Source organism: Stegodyphus dumicola, chromosome 1 (genome assembly GCF_044657685.1).
Source record: "Stegodyphus dumicola isolate Sdum_Otavi_A_Nest chromosome 1, ASM4465768v1".
NCBI lineage: Eukaryota > Metazoa > Arthropoda > Arachnida > Araneae > Eresidae > Stegodyphus > Stegodyphus dumicola.
Genome location: NC_140768.1, coordinates 264,056,566 through 264,073,271, shown reverse-complemented (window position 1 = coordinate 264,073,271; position 16,706 = coordinate 264,056,566). Strand labels below are relative to the sequence as shown.

Genomic DNA, 16,706 nt, shown 5'->3' with positions numbered 1-16,706 from the left:
ATGCATTAAATCAAGTGATGGTATATCATCATACTGCTAGAATTAGTTTCAGGAGTATGCCCGAGAAAATCGTCTGAAATTATTATAAAAGTATTATTAACTAATAATAAATAATTTAGAAGGAAGAAGCCACATTAAATGATACAAATAACATTAAAATAATTAGTTAATTACTTAAAGATTAAAAATTGAATTATGATACTTTGGCAAATATAGTTATATTAAATAGCCAACATTACTGAATACTACTTTTTTATTTTACTACAAAATGACAAATAAGGGATTTATTAAAAAGAAAAAAAAGATTTAAAAGTTTTTGTGATGAAATCCTGGGACGATTTTGAAAATTGTCACCAACGCCAAAATGACCCACTTACTGCTCATCATAATGTTGCTAAATACCATATACTAGGATTAAAACAATTTTATTTTATATGAGAATGGGAAGGCATTTTCTTTTGTACAAAATGCACTGCACACGTGCATATGCCAGTCTCTTGATCTTTGAGTTTACTAGACACTTCTTTTGCCTTTTCTAAAAGAAAATCTGATTCGAGCTGTGAAGATTGGCTCTATGCCAGCTGCCCGAATTATGCTCACACAATAGATAATTTCCCAAAAAAGTGATCACTTCCAACATTGGCACAAAAATTGCGGGTGTTTTTTTTTTTTTTTTTTTTTCATTTATTTATTGCCATATGAGATTCCCTGACTTTTCCAGATTTTGACTTAACTATTTTAATTCCTAACTTTTTTGGTCAATTTTCAAATTCCCTGACTTTTCATGGTTTTCCAGGTACCCTAGCAAACCTGTTTGTAATTTATTTTACAAAAAAAAATTGTTAAGTCAAGAAAACATACAGAATATTATTTTGATATATACAAAATTCAATAAAACGCATGTTTTTATATATTTCTTTACAAAATGCATAGAACACAAAGAAAACCGAGTTCAAAATAATACTGTTAGCATAGCGAATTAAAATGTCATGGCATTAAAAGATGCAATTTTCTTTGACGTTTTGTTTTACATGAAACTTATTTCTTTTAAAGGGCTAACCTTTTCTCTTTGAAATCATAAGAACAACACTTTTCTAATGATAAATAAATATCTAGATTATATATAACAGTGGATTTATCTTAACAGAGTACAAAGTCCAAAATCCGGACTCGTCAGGACTTCGGCGATTCCGGACTTGGAATCTTTTCGGATATTAGATCATCAATTTAAATCTGGTAAAATGGCATGCAGAAATTATATAATTAAAAATATGAAATTGCAATTTATGAAATAAAAAGCAATTATGATCTAAAGGGTATAAAAATTTACAAAAAAAAGCTTCATATTTAATTGTTTACTTTATTGAACATTTCTTTCAATGTAAGTTGTTTAAGTTGCTCCGTTTTTTTGTGCTAATACTTTCTCTTTAATTCCATAAACAGACATAATTTTTTGTTCAGTTACAAAGTTCCTGTAATGGCCGTGTCCAGAATATGAAAAGTTTACATTATAAAAAACTTCTCCTCCCTTAATTTTGCCGCTTGGTGCTACCCCAAATTCGAAAAATTTTGTCTTCCCTAAATTCTGCCGTCCGGTGCTCCACCACTTCTGGGTTTATGGTGAATAACGTATCAGTTATTCTTAATTAAAATAGCACTAAATGTAAACTTTGGGCCTACGAGTTTCAATAACAAAATCTATTTTTAGCATATGAAAAAAAATTTTGTTCAATTTTTCTTTGTCAACATTTCTTAGAGCATTTAAAAATCTATAATCATCTCCAAGCGTAATGTTAGCATAAAAGGTTGCCATATTTTTGTTATTTAATTACTAATATAAAAAAAGTTTAGACATCATTGCATGAGTTATTACTGAAGCTGTCATGTATTGATAAACATGGGGTGATGAAAGCAAAATATAATAAATAATGACTTGCCAGATCGGAGTCAGGGGTATAAAATAGGTGAATGTTTCGGTTCGAGTTGTATGCCAAGCAGACACTCAGCTAGGGAACCAAATTATTAATCTCACAAATTTATGCTTACATGATTGTTTTTTTATAACGAGGTATTTTATTTAGTGCCTAATGAAATTATGAATTGGAATTTTTAAGTGAAAATCTCCACATGTTTTATTATGGAAGGAAAAATCAAATGCGCATGCGTAAAGCATACCAAAAAAAAAGTTTGGCTTTGAGATCCGGATTTTACATCATTCCGAATAATGGACGTCTGGATTTCAGACTTTGTACTGTATTAGCTTTTATTAAAAATTATATTCAATGAAGCCTTACAATACCATTAATGAGAAACGGATGAATACAACACTTCCGTAACTCCATCATAGTATTCATCAAATTTGGCATATTGGAATAACAATTTCCTTTAGTTAAAAAAGTAAAATTACGTTCGAGAATAGCTCGATAATATTTCTTCTGAATGTTTGTCAATTCCACCTGAAACAGTACAAAAATTTTCATTTCAATGATATATGTTTTAAGCACCAATTTCAATCACAAAAATCTTTTCTAAGAAAATCATAAAAACTTGTATGCTGGTTAACAAAATATAAAGGTTAAATGTTTTTAAAATTTAAAATGTTAAAAACAAACCCCTCACCAAAAAAAGTATACTTCACCTCTACAACAGTTTCCTCTTTTGGTGCCAAAGACTTTTCAACATCTTCTTTAAGTCTTCTAAGCATCATGGGTTTCAGAAGCTAAAATATTACATAAGAAATCTTACACAAATTGCCAAAATGACAGTTTTCGAAATAATAAACTATAATTTTTTTTAATTTATTAAGACAAAATTATTAGCTTTTTAAGAATGCATTTTCATATACAAAACATATAGTATTCTGTAATAATGCATCTTTAAAAAAAAAAAAAGCTCAGAATTATTATCTAACTTGAACTAAATAAATTAAGGACAGCAGAAATAATATATTTAGCTAAAAATCATCCTTAGATAGAACTACATATTATGCAATTTTCTCCATCAAAATACATATTTCACTTAAATTTAAATTTAAGCTATAAAATTGCTTATTTGTTTCAAAATTAATTTGTTCTTAAAATCAAAACTGAAAATTTAGACTGACAAACAAAATGCTTAGTACAAATGAATAACTCTTAATCATATCTGAAATTATTAAAAAAAACAGAAATATAATCTATTAATCTAGTAAATAAATATATAAGAATGCTCTAGATAAAAACTTGAATTATGACAAAATATTCTACAATCAATTAAATGCACAGTTGTTTGCTGATAAAATTATATTTGAGCCATGATTTAAATACTAATAATAAAAGCAATTTTTCAGTTAGTTTACCCAAAGCTATCTACAAAAATTATCATCAAATCACTGCACATGAATTAGTGGATAATCTCAAAATAAGTAAGAATTTTATATAGGCTGTTCCAAACAGCATAATAGTTAACAGACTCTCATAGTCAGTCAAAACAAATAAATATATTTGCTGGAGGTACTGATTTGACTCTTCTGTAAAGTTTAATTGTTTTCCCAATATCTTTCCCTTACTTGCTGATGCAATAGCACTTTCCATCTATAGTGTTATCCTTGGCAATATATTCAATGATAAGACAGTTAAATAAGCAAATGTAATATAAAATTCGTACTAATTCTGATGACTGAAAATATGTTCCCTATTAATTAGAAGCATGTAATCCTATATTTTCCTTTTTATAAAATTAGAACATTGTGAAATGCTAAAATTAAGTGATTCTTATTATCTTCATTTCAAATAACACAATAACTTATCCAATGCACAAGATGCACATCAACCTGAATTTTAAAAACCCCAAAAAACTCAATGACCATCAAACTAACAAAAAAAAAAAAAAAATGCTCACTGCTTTTTGATAGAGAAACTCACTATCTCATTATTTGGAGTGTGTGATTAGAACTCTTTTGTACGTGATTAGAACTATGAAGTGCACTTTTTATTTAAATTTTAAGGTAGGATTCATGGTTTAAAATCGTATGCTATTTTTTTACCCTGTTATATTATCACCAAATCTGTCATTTGGCTCCAATGTAAAAAAATGGAAACATTGGATAATATGATTAAAATTATGCATTATATAATGCTTCCTTTAAAGTAACATAAATATATCATATTTATATTCATTTTAAAGAAGGTAAGCATCAATTTAAGTATTTAATAAATAATTTTGACTGTATTTCATACATCATGTATTTCATATCATTTCCAACTCTTTCATTTAACTGCAATTCCTGTCAAATTTATTGCCAATGTATGATATATGTTTTAAAATGCTCTGCATACCTATTCACTCATTCTTAATTTAATTCAGTTTTCATATCAAAATTAAATTTATGAGACAATTGCTTTCTCAATGCATAATTAAAATAATTTAATAATATATGTTACTGTAGTTTGATACTTCTGATTTTATGGTTTTCAGAAATTTGCTAAATCAAGTTTATTTTTGTGTGACCTTGCATGAGAGACGCCAATAATACATCTGTTTTGGCATTCACTGCTAAAAGTTTAAATGAAAAACTTATTACTGCTATAAAAGAATGAAAAAATAATATTTACTTGGTAATAAGTGTCTTATGATATTGCAATAACTTAAAGGCTTTCTTACTGTTTCTTAAGTTGCATAATTTGTTTTCATAACTTCTTGTCATCGTTATGTTTTACTCTTCTGTGTTATCAAATAAATATGAAATGTACATTTCTAATCAAATATCCTTCCTTTCATAGCAGTGTTATGTACCATGATGTGATGTGTGTTGGCATTTATTATATAGTTATGAACATTATTCATTATAGAGCTTTATGTATTTATTATACATATTTGATTTGTATTATTATCCCTCTGAGTGAGACAGGATTTTAGATCTGTCATGAAGACCAGTATTTAAACAGCATTTATTAATTTTGTATAATTACTTATTTCAGTCTACATTTTCATAAACTTACATTCATTAAAATGATATTTACATAATTAAAGAAAGTAAGATATCTTAAATTATAAGCTAATATACACCAAACTTCTGATGACCTTACCCGGTCATAAAGCTCAGAGGGTTATGTATTATATAATTTTGCTTTTAGAATACATTACATTATATTTTTTAAGTTGTTAAAAGAGCTATAGTTTTTCTTTTCTTTTGCTTTAAAATAACTTTTGAATCACTTTTATTTTTTTCAGTATGCATACAAAACTTATTTGACCTATATTTTAATGTGTTAATGTGATTTGTGTGAATGGAATGTGTCTTTAAGGTTAGCTATTTTCATAAAGGAATTAAAATAAAATTATACCCTTTGAAGACGTTTCATAGATAAAACATTGAAGCAATAGTGCTGAAAAGACAAAGAGGGCACACCATAGCTGTATTGCAACCCTAAAGAACGGTTACGGCATGGCTGACGAGTCAGCCTACATATCTAGGAACTCTATCATTCAAAAGTGTTCACACTCGTTTTCAAAAGTGATCACTAATGCTGGATGTAATGATCGATATTTGAGTGATTGTTGGTGTTTCAATTGAATGAGGCCTAATATATTATTTTGAAGACAATTTTGCATGGAAATCAACAGTTTTCAAATTCAAAAATATCACCTCTATTTCAATAGCTATGAATGAAAGGAATGCTGTTAAAAATATGTATGTTAATAAATGTTAGACATTTGTACAACAAACTGTGAAGAAAACCTTGAATTTGAGATAAATCCTAAAATTGCATTAAATACTGTGCAAAAACCTACATATACAAGAAGACAGATTGCAAAAAAATACAGAATTTCACTACTAAGACTAATAAGCGCCACTTAAACTAAACTGATATGAATTCTATCTTGAAGAGTGAAGCATATAAGATGTTTAGATCTAATTATTCTGATAAAAGCTCTGATTCAATTTTTAGTAAGCAAAAAATTAAATAAATATTTAATTAATTAAATTACTAAATGTCTAATACATTCATATAACACTTACAGCTTTCAGTTTATCCACTTGAGATTCTGTTTTGAGATTTCCAAATTCCTCTAAAAATGCTTCAGTGGAAGCAAATCGATTCGGCTCCAGAAAATTTAAAAGACTGAAAAGTTCTTCCACGTTGTTCTGAAGAGGAGTACCAGTAAGCAAAACTCGATGTTCCTGCAATAATAATTATGATAATTATAAACGCACATATTTCCTCAAGTGCAATAAATATGTGCTATAGAAAAAGAGAAAATAAAATTAGATTACATAAATAAAACTAGTATCTTGTTTCTGATAAACAAAAATAACAAGGCTTACAGTATTCAGCATTCTCAAGCCTTCCAGAAGCTTGCAATTTCTGTTCTTCAGTCGATGAGCTTCATCTATAATCACACATCTCCATGGAATAGACTTTAATTCCATGCAATCCGTAAGGATAATCTCAAAAGTGGTTATCATGACTTGAAATTTATATACATCTTGTATCCGTTCTCCCTAACACATGAAACACAAATATTAAAATACTATTCAGTCTTCAAATACTATGTAGCGTATTCGGAAACTAAGTATCGCTTCATTCTAGCGCCATCGCAGCGCTGTGGTAGGCATCCCGCGCATGCGCACTAGTCTTTCTTGTTCACTGACTTGCAATTGTCGCCATTTTGGTAGCTCTATGTTGTGTTTTCAGTTTGCTGTGCACATTCAAAATGTTTAATACAATTAGTTCTCCCGCTGACTGTGAGATTCATGTCGTGATTAAATTTTTGAACACGAGGAATGTTAAACCGGCTGAAATTTATCGTCAAGTGACAGAAGTTTGCAGTGAATACGCGATAAGTGATGGAATGGTGAGAAAGTGGGTAAGAATGTTTAATGCAGGTCGAACAAATGTCCACGCCGAGGCTCAGACTGGTCGGGCTTCTGTTGTCACCGATGATTTGGTAAGGAAAGTTGTTGAAGCAATTCATGAGTACAGACGCTTCACAATGACAACTCTTTCAGAGGCATTTCCACAAATTTCACATACTGTTTTGTTCGAAATTGTGTCTGATCGCTTGAATTATGCAAACTGCGTTCCCGGTGGGTTCCAAAAATGCTCACTGATGTTCACAAAACAAAGCGACTTGGTAGTGCCCTGACATTTCTCACACGGTACAGTGATGAGGGAGAAAACTTTTTAAACCGAATTGTGACAGGTGATGAAACTTGGGTGTGTCATTTCACAGCAGAATCGAAACAACAATCAATGGAGTGGAGACACACTCATTCTCCAAAAAAACAAAAGTTCAAAGTGACAATGTCATCACAAAAAATCATGTGCACTGTCTTCTGGGATAGGAAAGGCGTTTTGCTTACTGAATTTCTTTCCAGAGGTGAAACCATTAATGCAGCACGATATTGTGAGACTTTAACAAAACTAAGGTGTGCCATTCAAAACAAACGAAGAGGAATACTCAGTAAAGGAATTGTGTTGCTCCATGATAATGCTCGGCCCCATACTGCTGGTTTCACTCAATCGTTAATTCGACAGTTTCATTGGGAGCAGTTCGATCACCCGCCGTACAGCCTGTACTTGGCGCCATCCGACTATCACTTGTTCCTGCACATGAAGTGCAAGCTTGGTGGCAAGTGCTTTGGATCTGACGATGATACGAAAAATGCCGTGGAGTCATGGTTATCGAAACTGGCGGGAAGTTTCTTTGATGATGGTATACAAAATCTGGTCACCCGCTATGACAGGTGTTTGATCATTGGCAGAAACTATGTTGAAAAATAGTTTAAGACATATATTTTCATTTAAAAATAAAATTGTATTCGAAAAATTGGTTTACTTTTTTTTTTTCCCCCAAAACGGTACTTAGTTTCCGAATACGCCTCGTGTATAAAAAAGGCACTCTGCTCATATACTTTCTTAATGAAAAAATTTTGAGAAGATACCTTTTCATCTTTCCAATACATTTCATACTCAAGAATCATATTGCGACTAGGTGAACTGCAAATAAAATTGCATCATAATTACAAATGTGATAATACTATTATGTTTTTTAAGTAACATAGTAACAAATAGCTATACATTTTTTTTTCCCTCATTCTACAGATTTACTGAAAATGATTGACACAATTTCAGATAAACAGAGCTCCAAATTTTCAGACATGCATATTTCATACGACTGACATATTAAGTTAACATACCTATTAACAATATATAGATTTACTATGCAACCTGCATCAAAGCCTCAAGACTAATATATTTACATAGATTACAGTATTCTCTTAAAGAAATACTCCTTCAAATATGAAACACTTCCATGACATTAGACCTTAAAATTTAAAATATGACTCAGTAAGTAATCTACTATTACCCCATGCAGTATTTTCTTTTGGAAATATATGAAATATATAGTGCAAACTTCTGACTCAATGCAATATCAAAAACTACATTATTTACTACTCTCAAGACTAACAAAACATATTCTAGAATGTGTAGAGCAGTTGATTATCTTCATATTATCAATTAACTAAGGGAAGTTACATAACACTCCGTAAGTACAATTTGGTGTTTTCCTTTCATTTCATGCATTAATTGTCACTATGTAGAATAAAATAATTACGCTGTTTAAAATTCAGTCATTCTGAATAATAATACAAATATCAAACCATTACAAAATATTTCTCAGAAATATAATTACACAATTTATCATATATAAATTGTGGATTAAAAAAAAACATACCTGCCATGATATGTGATAGCATTTAAATCAGTCCAGGTTTCAAACTCACGTTGCCAATTGCCAATAGTCGACAAAGGAGCAATTACTAAAAAGGGCCCAGGAATACCATATTTATCAATTTCATTGAGAAATGTTATTGACTGAATTGTTTTCCCTAAACCCATTTCATCTGCTAATATACAGTTTTGACTGGGGAAAGAAAAAAAAATCAATTGCAATAAACACCAAACATCATTCATTATTACGAAAAGATGCATCATCGAATTTAATTATTACCTATTATACCAACAAAATGTTAACCAATTGACACCTTCCAGCTGATATTCTCGAAGTGTATTACCTCCCTTATATACAGGTGATTCAGGAAGCTGATTCCATTCAGATGGCTTAGGACGCTTTTTAACCTATAAATAATACATCCAGTTTAAGTAAAATGAAACTTATTAATACAATGAAGCCTTTGATCATACATGCATGAATGGTGTTTCATGAAATTTATGCAAAACTGGTTAAGGCGCAAAAATTTCATGCTGACACATCATCCTGATAAAGCATTAATAAATTACAGCACAAGTATTTTCAATGACAATGTCATGTCTCACTTTAAAGACATTTTTAAATAGGGACATTAATGAATCACAATGGATACATTTTGAGTGAAACAAAGGCTCAGTCAGTCTCAAGAAACATCGAGTGGCATTTATAGACAAAATAAAGATAAAAGAAAAAGTATCCTAAAGATAAAGAAAAGATAAAAGAAATGGTGCCCTAAGTTATATGATGTTCTTAAGAAAGGAAATTTCACATCCAAACAATAACATCTTCCTCATTATTTTTCAATTAAGCTGTTCCCTCTGGTTTTCATAGATACTATAAAATTAAATTTTAATCTATTAAACTGTTTAATGTTGGGTTCATCTTTGTTTTACTTTTTAATGATTTTTATTGGTTTTGAGTTTGGAACTTGAACACAGAGTACTGCCACAAAGTTTAAATAGGCAATCTGCTACAGTCCAGGAACAAATTAATCCAGTTTACATTAATTCCTATGAGGGAAAACTGTTCCCATTTATAAACATATTGGTTGACACAGATTCAAATTTTTATCACTGATGGTAGGTAACTCATCTACTCTTCTAACTCAATAATTTATCTCATCAACTATATTCAAGAACTGAGCAACTTTACTATTGAAGAATTTTTAATATTAATTACTTCATCAATCAGATCTTCACTTTAAACGATTTGCTTTATTCATCACCTGGATCTGAAGTCACTTATGATCATTTCTTTTATTATTATGTGTACTTTGTTTAAAAACTTTAAGCTGATTATTATGCACTGCATTCTAATCATTTTATCATAAATTTATTTATTTACATTATTTTATAGGTATGTACATCTAAGGACATTTTTCTTCATGTGTTATAAATCTGTTCATATGTATTTCACATTTCACACTGGTTTAAACTTGCAAATGCTACTGTATTTATGCATATAATCCTACTGTTGTATTTCAAGCGATGAAATTCTAAAAAAAAAAAGTTATATATTCAAATCTCATTAACTAAAACAGTGACAGCTTCGAAATGAAAACAATAAAATTTAAGATATCATCTTGCAACAAGTAATCAATACTTCATGAAATATCACGAAATTTTACAACTATTTAATACTTTACAATATTTAGTTTGTAATTTCTTTGAAGAACAAAGGGAAATTCTTTCATTCTAGAATCTGCAATGTCCCAAAACTATAAATTGATTATGCCCTGATGTTAATACTCAGCACAACAATTAAATATCTTTCATCATATAAAGTAATAATTATACTTACTTTCCATTTCTCTTTAGGAGGTGGCTCTTTAAACCTGAGAAATTGTTCAATTTTGTCATTATCTACATCATCCTCCAGTTCCCATGTACTTTCTTCATATGTTAAACCTCTCCATTTTACTAAATAATGACGAGTTACTTTACAGTTTTCATTCTTTTCTTCTGCTACAGGAGGTTTCTCTTCCAAATTAGCTTCAGAGGGCTCCTTTTCACCATTCTCAACATTTACTTTCACTGAAGCTTCTTGAGAAGTATCATTTTCAGTACATAAGGTCTGAAGAACTTCCTTTGATTCATTTTCTATCACAGGTGGTTGGGAAGAACATGAAACAGTCTGCAAAGCAGTAGTTTCAACATCTCTCTGCTCAGAGTGGAGGACATTTTGAGAAGCAATATCTACAGAGCTTTTCTCAGCTTCAGGGATATCACTTTGCAAAGCACTAATTTCCACATTTATCTCCTCTGATTTAAGATCTTCTTCACCAGGAGTGAGATTTTGATCAGTTTTAACTTCTCCACCACCATCAGCATCATCTGCTGTTGGTTTGGAAGAAGGTTCAACTTTTGAATCATTCTCTGATGCCAAAGGTTCCCTGATCTCATTAACATCCAAAACCCTGTCAACTTCAATATAATCGGGGTTGAAAGGATCCTCTTCCAGCTAAAAATAAAATTTTAAAAAATTATTTATAATTGACAGATATTTCTCAAATAAAAACATTTAAAAATATCTTTTTAATGTACAAATAATTAAGTAATTTATTCCTTCTTCACAAGTTACTGAAAATGCTTTACATGCATTCTAACTGTTGTGCCATCTCTTGCACCACCTATGTAAGTGAATAATGTCAGTTTATACTTCGGAAATGAATAGCCACAACTTAATTTATCATGGAAGAAATATTGTGCACAATAATTTAAAAATCTTTAGAAAAGACACAAGCTTGTCATTAGCTGTTTTGAATGCCCAACGGTTTTCCTATACAGTCTTAGTAAATGCAATGTTTTTCCATACATTTGTTCAACCCTTGTATCACACCATGCAAACTTTTGTTTCCGAATAAAAATCCAGTTCTCCAGTTCTAGCAAAAGAATTTTTAAACCGTCCGTTCATCTGAATATTTTCATAAATTGTTACTCGGCATAAGTTTTTTTGGGGGGTTAAGTAATTAAAAGATGTCTGTAAATAAATGTTAATACCATTAAAAAAACTTCTTGCCCGTCAATTCATGCAAGCCATCTCATTTTGTGATAGAATAAGTATTTTCAGTTGAAGAAACCGACACTAATTTTAAATTTATATTTAAAAAATTTGCTGAAACCAATAATTACCTCCTCAATTAATACCTTAAAAAATAATACTTAAAAAAAAGCAATGATATGCTATACAAGCAGATATACTAACAAAGATTTTACCAATAAAGAAGAATATTGATTTATAGAAATTTCATGTATCTATATTCCCACAGCAACATACATTTATATGTTTCTACATACTTATTTATCTATAGACCTGCAGTGCTGTATATCTATATAATTATGCTATGAAGTTTGAACAATTACTATACAATTGTGTAAATAAATTTATTCTTTTAAGTTTTATATATTTGTACCCATTGATGCATCTGCTCAGAAAACACTCTTAAATATTAATAAATAAATATATATACGAATTATGAAAAAAAAAATCCATGTAGCTATGTACTATAGTTAGCAAATGAACACAGTGAAGGTATTCACCAATCAAAAGGTCATGATGGTTTTAACCATTTAAAAGGCTTTGTAATAAATAAAAATGCCTTTGCTTAACAGACATTTAAATCCAAGGAAAAAATGGATTCATATTTGTAACTTCATTATTGGAGATTTATGATACTTACAAAATCAAAAAAGTTAAAAGTCTCCTTTTTTTGTTTGAATCTTTTAACCTTCTGGATGAAACGCCTATCCCCCTTTTCTAATTCTTCCAATGTTTTCCATTCACAGTGAATATATGATCTATAAGAAATAAATACTCATTTTTATTAAAAAAAAGTCTTGCAACAAAAAATTTCAGTTTGTTGCTGCAAATAATAGTAAACATTAAAAAAAAAAGGGAATTAAGCATAAAGAAATTATACTCACAAATTTTTATATTTCACAAAATATTCTTCAACATCAATCATCTCAGGAGTACTATTCTCGACATCACTATTTGCATTTTCAACCTAAAAGAAAAAAATTAAACCATCAAATGCCAATTAACTGAATATTTTTTTACAAACTGATAACTTATTAAGTAACTTAACCACTTGAACCCAAGTGATCTTCAATAGAGCAATCACTTAGTATTTTACAATTATCAAGGTTTTAAGTCATTTGAAACTATGAAATAAGCTTCGGTATTCAAGTTACTTCACAGCTGACCTAGCTAGCTCATAAGTAATTTTTGAGAAATGATAATATTAAATAACTGATAAAATTTAAGCTCTGATGGAGATACGGTCTGAGGTTCGAATCCCACAAACGGGCTGGCTGCATGGGCGTTTTCGTGGTTTTCTCCACGTGTAATGTGTATACGAGCCAGTTTCCCTTAGAAAGTCCTCCACGAAGGCATTCCTTCCCTTAGGCAGATAGCCCTCGAGGCTTTGCCATAATCACACACATGCTGATGGAGACAATCGTAAGAGTTGGTACATAAATTTGAACATGCAATAAAGGCCAACTAACACAGATCTTTATTTTTAGCACAACATTCTTGATTCAAACGTACATAGCGAAATACACACCAATCAATAAATAGAAGCATACTTTTCAAATATTCACTGCATAATAACTATGCAATGAGTTGCATATTGACAAAATGAAGGAAAGTGCAAGAAGAGCAAGGTTACTGTCATGTACATACTCAATTTAAAAAAACTCCTAACCTAGCCCTGCTGGAGAGTTTGGCAAGGCCAGCCATCCCGATCCGAAAAGAAAGGAGAATCTGGCAATGAACGAGAGAAGATGCGCGGATAGGAGAGTGCACTATGCATGTGGTGATAAAGCGATAACTTTTTTTTTTAACTGAAATGCAGTCGAGATATTCGAGATTTTTTCTTGAGTGTGTTGTAAAAACAGAAATGCTGATATCATGTTAAAATAGTGGAAATGTTCCCCTATTTTACTAAAACAAAATAATTTCTGTTGTTACAGGTGACTGAAAATTTTTTATATTGTGTATGAAGTGTAAATGTATTTTTTTTTTTTTTTTTTTTTTTTTTGTTACTTCAGAATGAATGTGAAGTTCATTTTTCATGTCGAGAATTTATGTCAAATGTGGATGTGAGGAACTTATAGGTTTTATAGATGTGAAGAGATAACGAAAACATAACAGTTATATTACTAAATTAAGAAAGATGTAGTTAACTTACTTCCCAACACAGAGATGAGTATTCATTTCATTATGCATTAAAAATTTTAATGTGTTGGATAAAACAAATTAGTCTTGTGTTTGCCACTATGTAAGCACATATTACATGTTGTACTGGCAATAAGAATTATACATAACTGATAACTTTCCAAATGACAGACTTTAAAGATTTAACAAAGGAATTTTTTGAAAGGTGAAATAATCAGATTAAAAAGATTTTATGCATTATCACAAATTAAATCTACAGTTTAATCTCCTATAATCCTTATCTTATGCATGCATAAACATAGCACACACACTTCCTTCTGTGCTTTCAAAAGCAAATTTAAATCTCTTTCTCTCTCCAAAGATATACATAACTCTACTTCGAAAAGATTTTCATAGTTTAGTTGTTTTAAATAAGATGAATTTATTACCTGTTTCTTGACTGTTCTAATAGCTAAGATCTTTTCTACCACCATGTAATCATCAGCATGATTATCCTTCAAAAATAAATATAAATAATTTATTAATTCTTTGTTTTTATAGAAATTAGCAGGAATTTTAACTATTTATAAAAAGCAATCAATATCAAAACTTTCAAATTATATCAAAACTTTTAAATTACACTAAAAAGTTTGTAAAAACAATTCAAGAACTGCAAACCCAGCTGACATTTTACAAATGGCAATTTTCAATGAAAACCAATCTACACAGTTGCTAACAATAATTACTGAAGTACTATTCAAGCTTCCTCTTCACCATATTACACTGACTATCAAGCATGAAGATTTCATAAAGAGCACTAAAACAAAATAATAAATATTACCTCATAATAATTTTTTATGAAACCTGTACAGGAGTTTTTATGGTGATATATGTGTCTTGCATACTGCATTATCTCCATGCTCATACCAAACATTTTTATACAGAAACTTTTGATTTTTTTCAAATTTTGTTACAAAACTTTTCACATTCAATCCTAGATTTTGTTTTATAATTATCAAAGTTTTTTTTTTTTCATTCACTCAATAGTTAATGTGAATTTCTCCTAACCCTACATGTTATTACAGAAAATAGTCTTTTAATGAATGTCTTGTATCAAGGTATTTAAATATTGTATGTTGACAACATATTCTACGTTTAACCTGGAATCATTCATTTATTTTACAAAACATTTATACTCACTCATACGATATAAAAATATTTTCCCCATTCCAAACATTCAACTCACCACTGAGACATAAGATAAAATGATTGGTTCAGTTACCAAACATAAAAAAAAAATAATAATAAATAAAATAATAAATAAAATTTTTTTAAAAAAATCAGCCTTAATACTTTCACACCAAGTGACACATGTATGTGCCAGCAAGAAGCAAACTCAGGTACTTACGTATTATCGCAACCAGGTTGGCGCGCTTTGTAAGTTTGAGTAAAAAAGTATGAATAGAAAGAAAATGTACATTTATTAATTACAGATAATTTTTAATACAGTTTTTTATATTATTTTGTTTTAAAATATAAAATAGCAATTAAACCCTTTCGGTTTCGAATTTGAATAAGTTGCAGAATTATTTTTTCGGCGGAAATCTTTTGGCTATTGCTTTTAGCACTGATTGAAAACCGTCTTCGCCATTAACAGATTCCCTTTAGCATCAAAAATTGCCCTTCGTGATTTTTATGTTGATGATTTGCTTTCAGGGGCACAAAGTGAAGAGGAAGAGAATGTTCTAGTTCAGCAGTTGAATGAAATGATGAAAAGGGGTGGATTCCGCTTAAGGAAGTGGATTTCAAACAGTTCAGCTATTTTAGAGAATATTCCCGAGTGCTTACGAGAATCCAGTATTTCTCTTGAAATAACCAGTGACAAGAAAGTAAAGGTATTGGGAATTAATTGGAGCAACTCTAGTGATACATTTCATTTTTCGGTATGCATAAGTGATAAAGAGTTTACTAAGAGAACTATTTTATCAGAGGTGGCCAAAATTCTGGATACATTTCAGGAAGAGATGGAGCAGTGAGTATTTATCTAGGTTGCAGCAGAGACCCAAGTGGTGCAAATCACGACAAGATCTGAAGATTGGTGATATGGTTCTTATTAAGAACGAAAATCTACCTTCGCTACGTTGGAAATTGAGTAGAATTACTAAAGTGTATCCTGGTCTTGATGAGAAAGTTCGAGTGGTGAGTTTGCGCACTTCTAATGATGAAATAAAACGACCTATAGCAAAGCTTTAATTCCTGATTTAGAGACTTTAATTTTTATTTTCAGGTTTATGCAGTTCAACAGTTTAAATTTATTCTTTGAACCCCCTTGACTTTTGACCCTTTGACTTCAAGGCTGGGGGTATGTTCGATGTTATGCAAATTGTATTTCTTTCTTTGTACCGAGGAGCGGCGCAGACGCAAATTTGTTAGGCTTTTAAAGCTCGCGTTTAGAGCTTTGAGGTTGCTGTGAATTACTGGAGTTTCAATTAAGCAAAGGTTCTTCTGAGTTTGTGTGGTAAGCCGCTACCGAAGTCGGAGTTTGCAGTATGGTCTTCGCCATTCCTCAACCAACTTACTGTTTGAAAGCCAATAAAGAAGTTTCGGTCAACATTATGACTCTGAGGTTTCTTGGGTTCTATACTGAAGTAATATCAAGTCCATTTACAGTCCACTATTTTTAAACAACGGAACGTACATAGTCTATGAATTTGCCAAGACATCTGCTCATTCACCTCTCCTAACTATTTAATGATAATTTCAGTCTTATGGATTAGCTGAAACAAGAA

At 30.3% G+C, this 16,706-nt stretch overlaps 1 protein-coding gene across 7 annotated transcripts in view; it reads right to left on the bottom strand.

The window, feature by feature from the left end:
• Nucleotides 1–16,706, bottom strand: part of LOC118190273 (uncharacterized) — a 182,344-nt gene that overhangs the window by 121,892 nt on the left and 43,746 nt on the right. For all 7 annotated transcript variants that reach the window (XM_085827602.1, XM_085827631.1, XM_085827618.1 and 4 more), the window contains exons 8-18: nucleotides 14,367–14,432; nucleotides 12,681–12,763; nucleotides 12,437–12,554; nucleotides 10,558–11,217; nucleotides 8,998–9,125; nucleotides 8,722–8,910; nucleotides 7,928–7,982; nucleotides 6,308–6,484; nucleotides 6,002–6,163; nucleotides 2,639–2,719; nucleotides 2,300–2,456 (exon numbers count right to left, since the gene is read on the bottom strand). In XM_085827602.1, coding sequence (XP_085683728.1) covers nucleotides 2,300–2,456; nucleotides 2,639–2,719; nucleotides 6,002–6,163; nucleotides 6,308–6,484; nucleotides 7,928–7,982; nucleotides 8,722–8,910; nucleotides 8,998–9,125; nucleotides 10,558–11,217; nucleotides 12,437–12,554; nucleotides 12,681–12,763; nucleotides 14,367–14,432 — 1,876 coding nt within the window. The remainder of the gene's footprint in view (nucleotides 1–2,299; nucleotides 2,457–2,638; nucleotides 2,720–6,001; nucleotides 6,164–6,307; nucleotides 6,485–7,927; nucleotides 7,983–8,721; nucleotides 8,911–8,997; nucleotides 9,126–10,557; nucleotides 11,218–12,436; nucleotides 12,555–12,680; nucleotides 12,764–14,366; nucleotides 14,433–16,706) is intronic.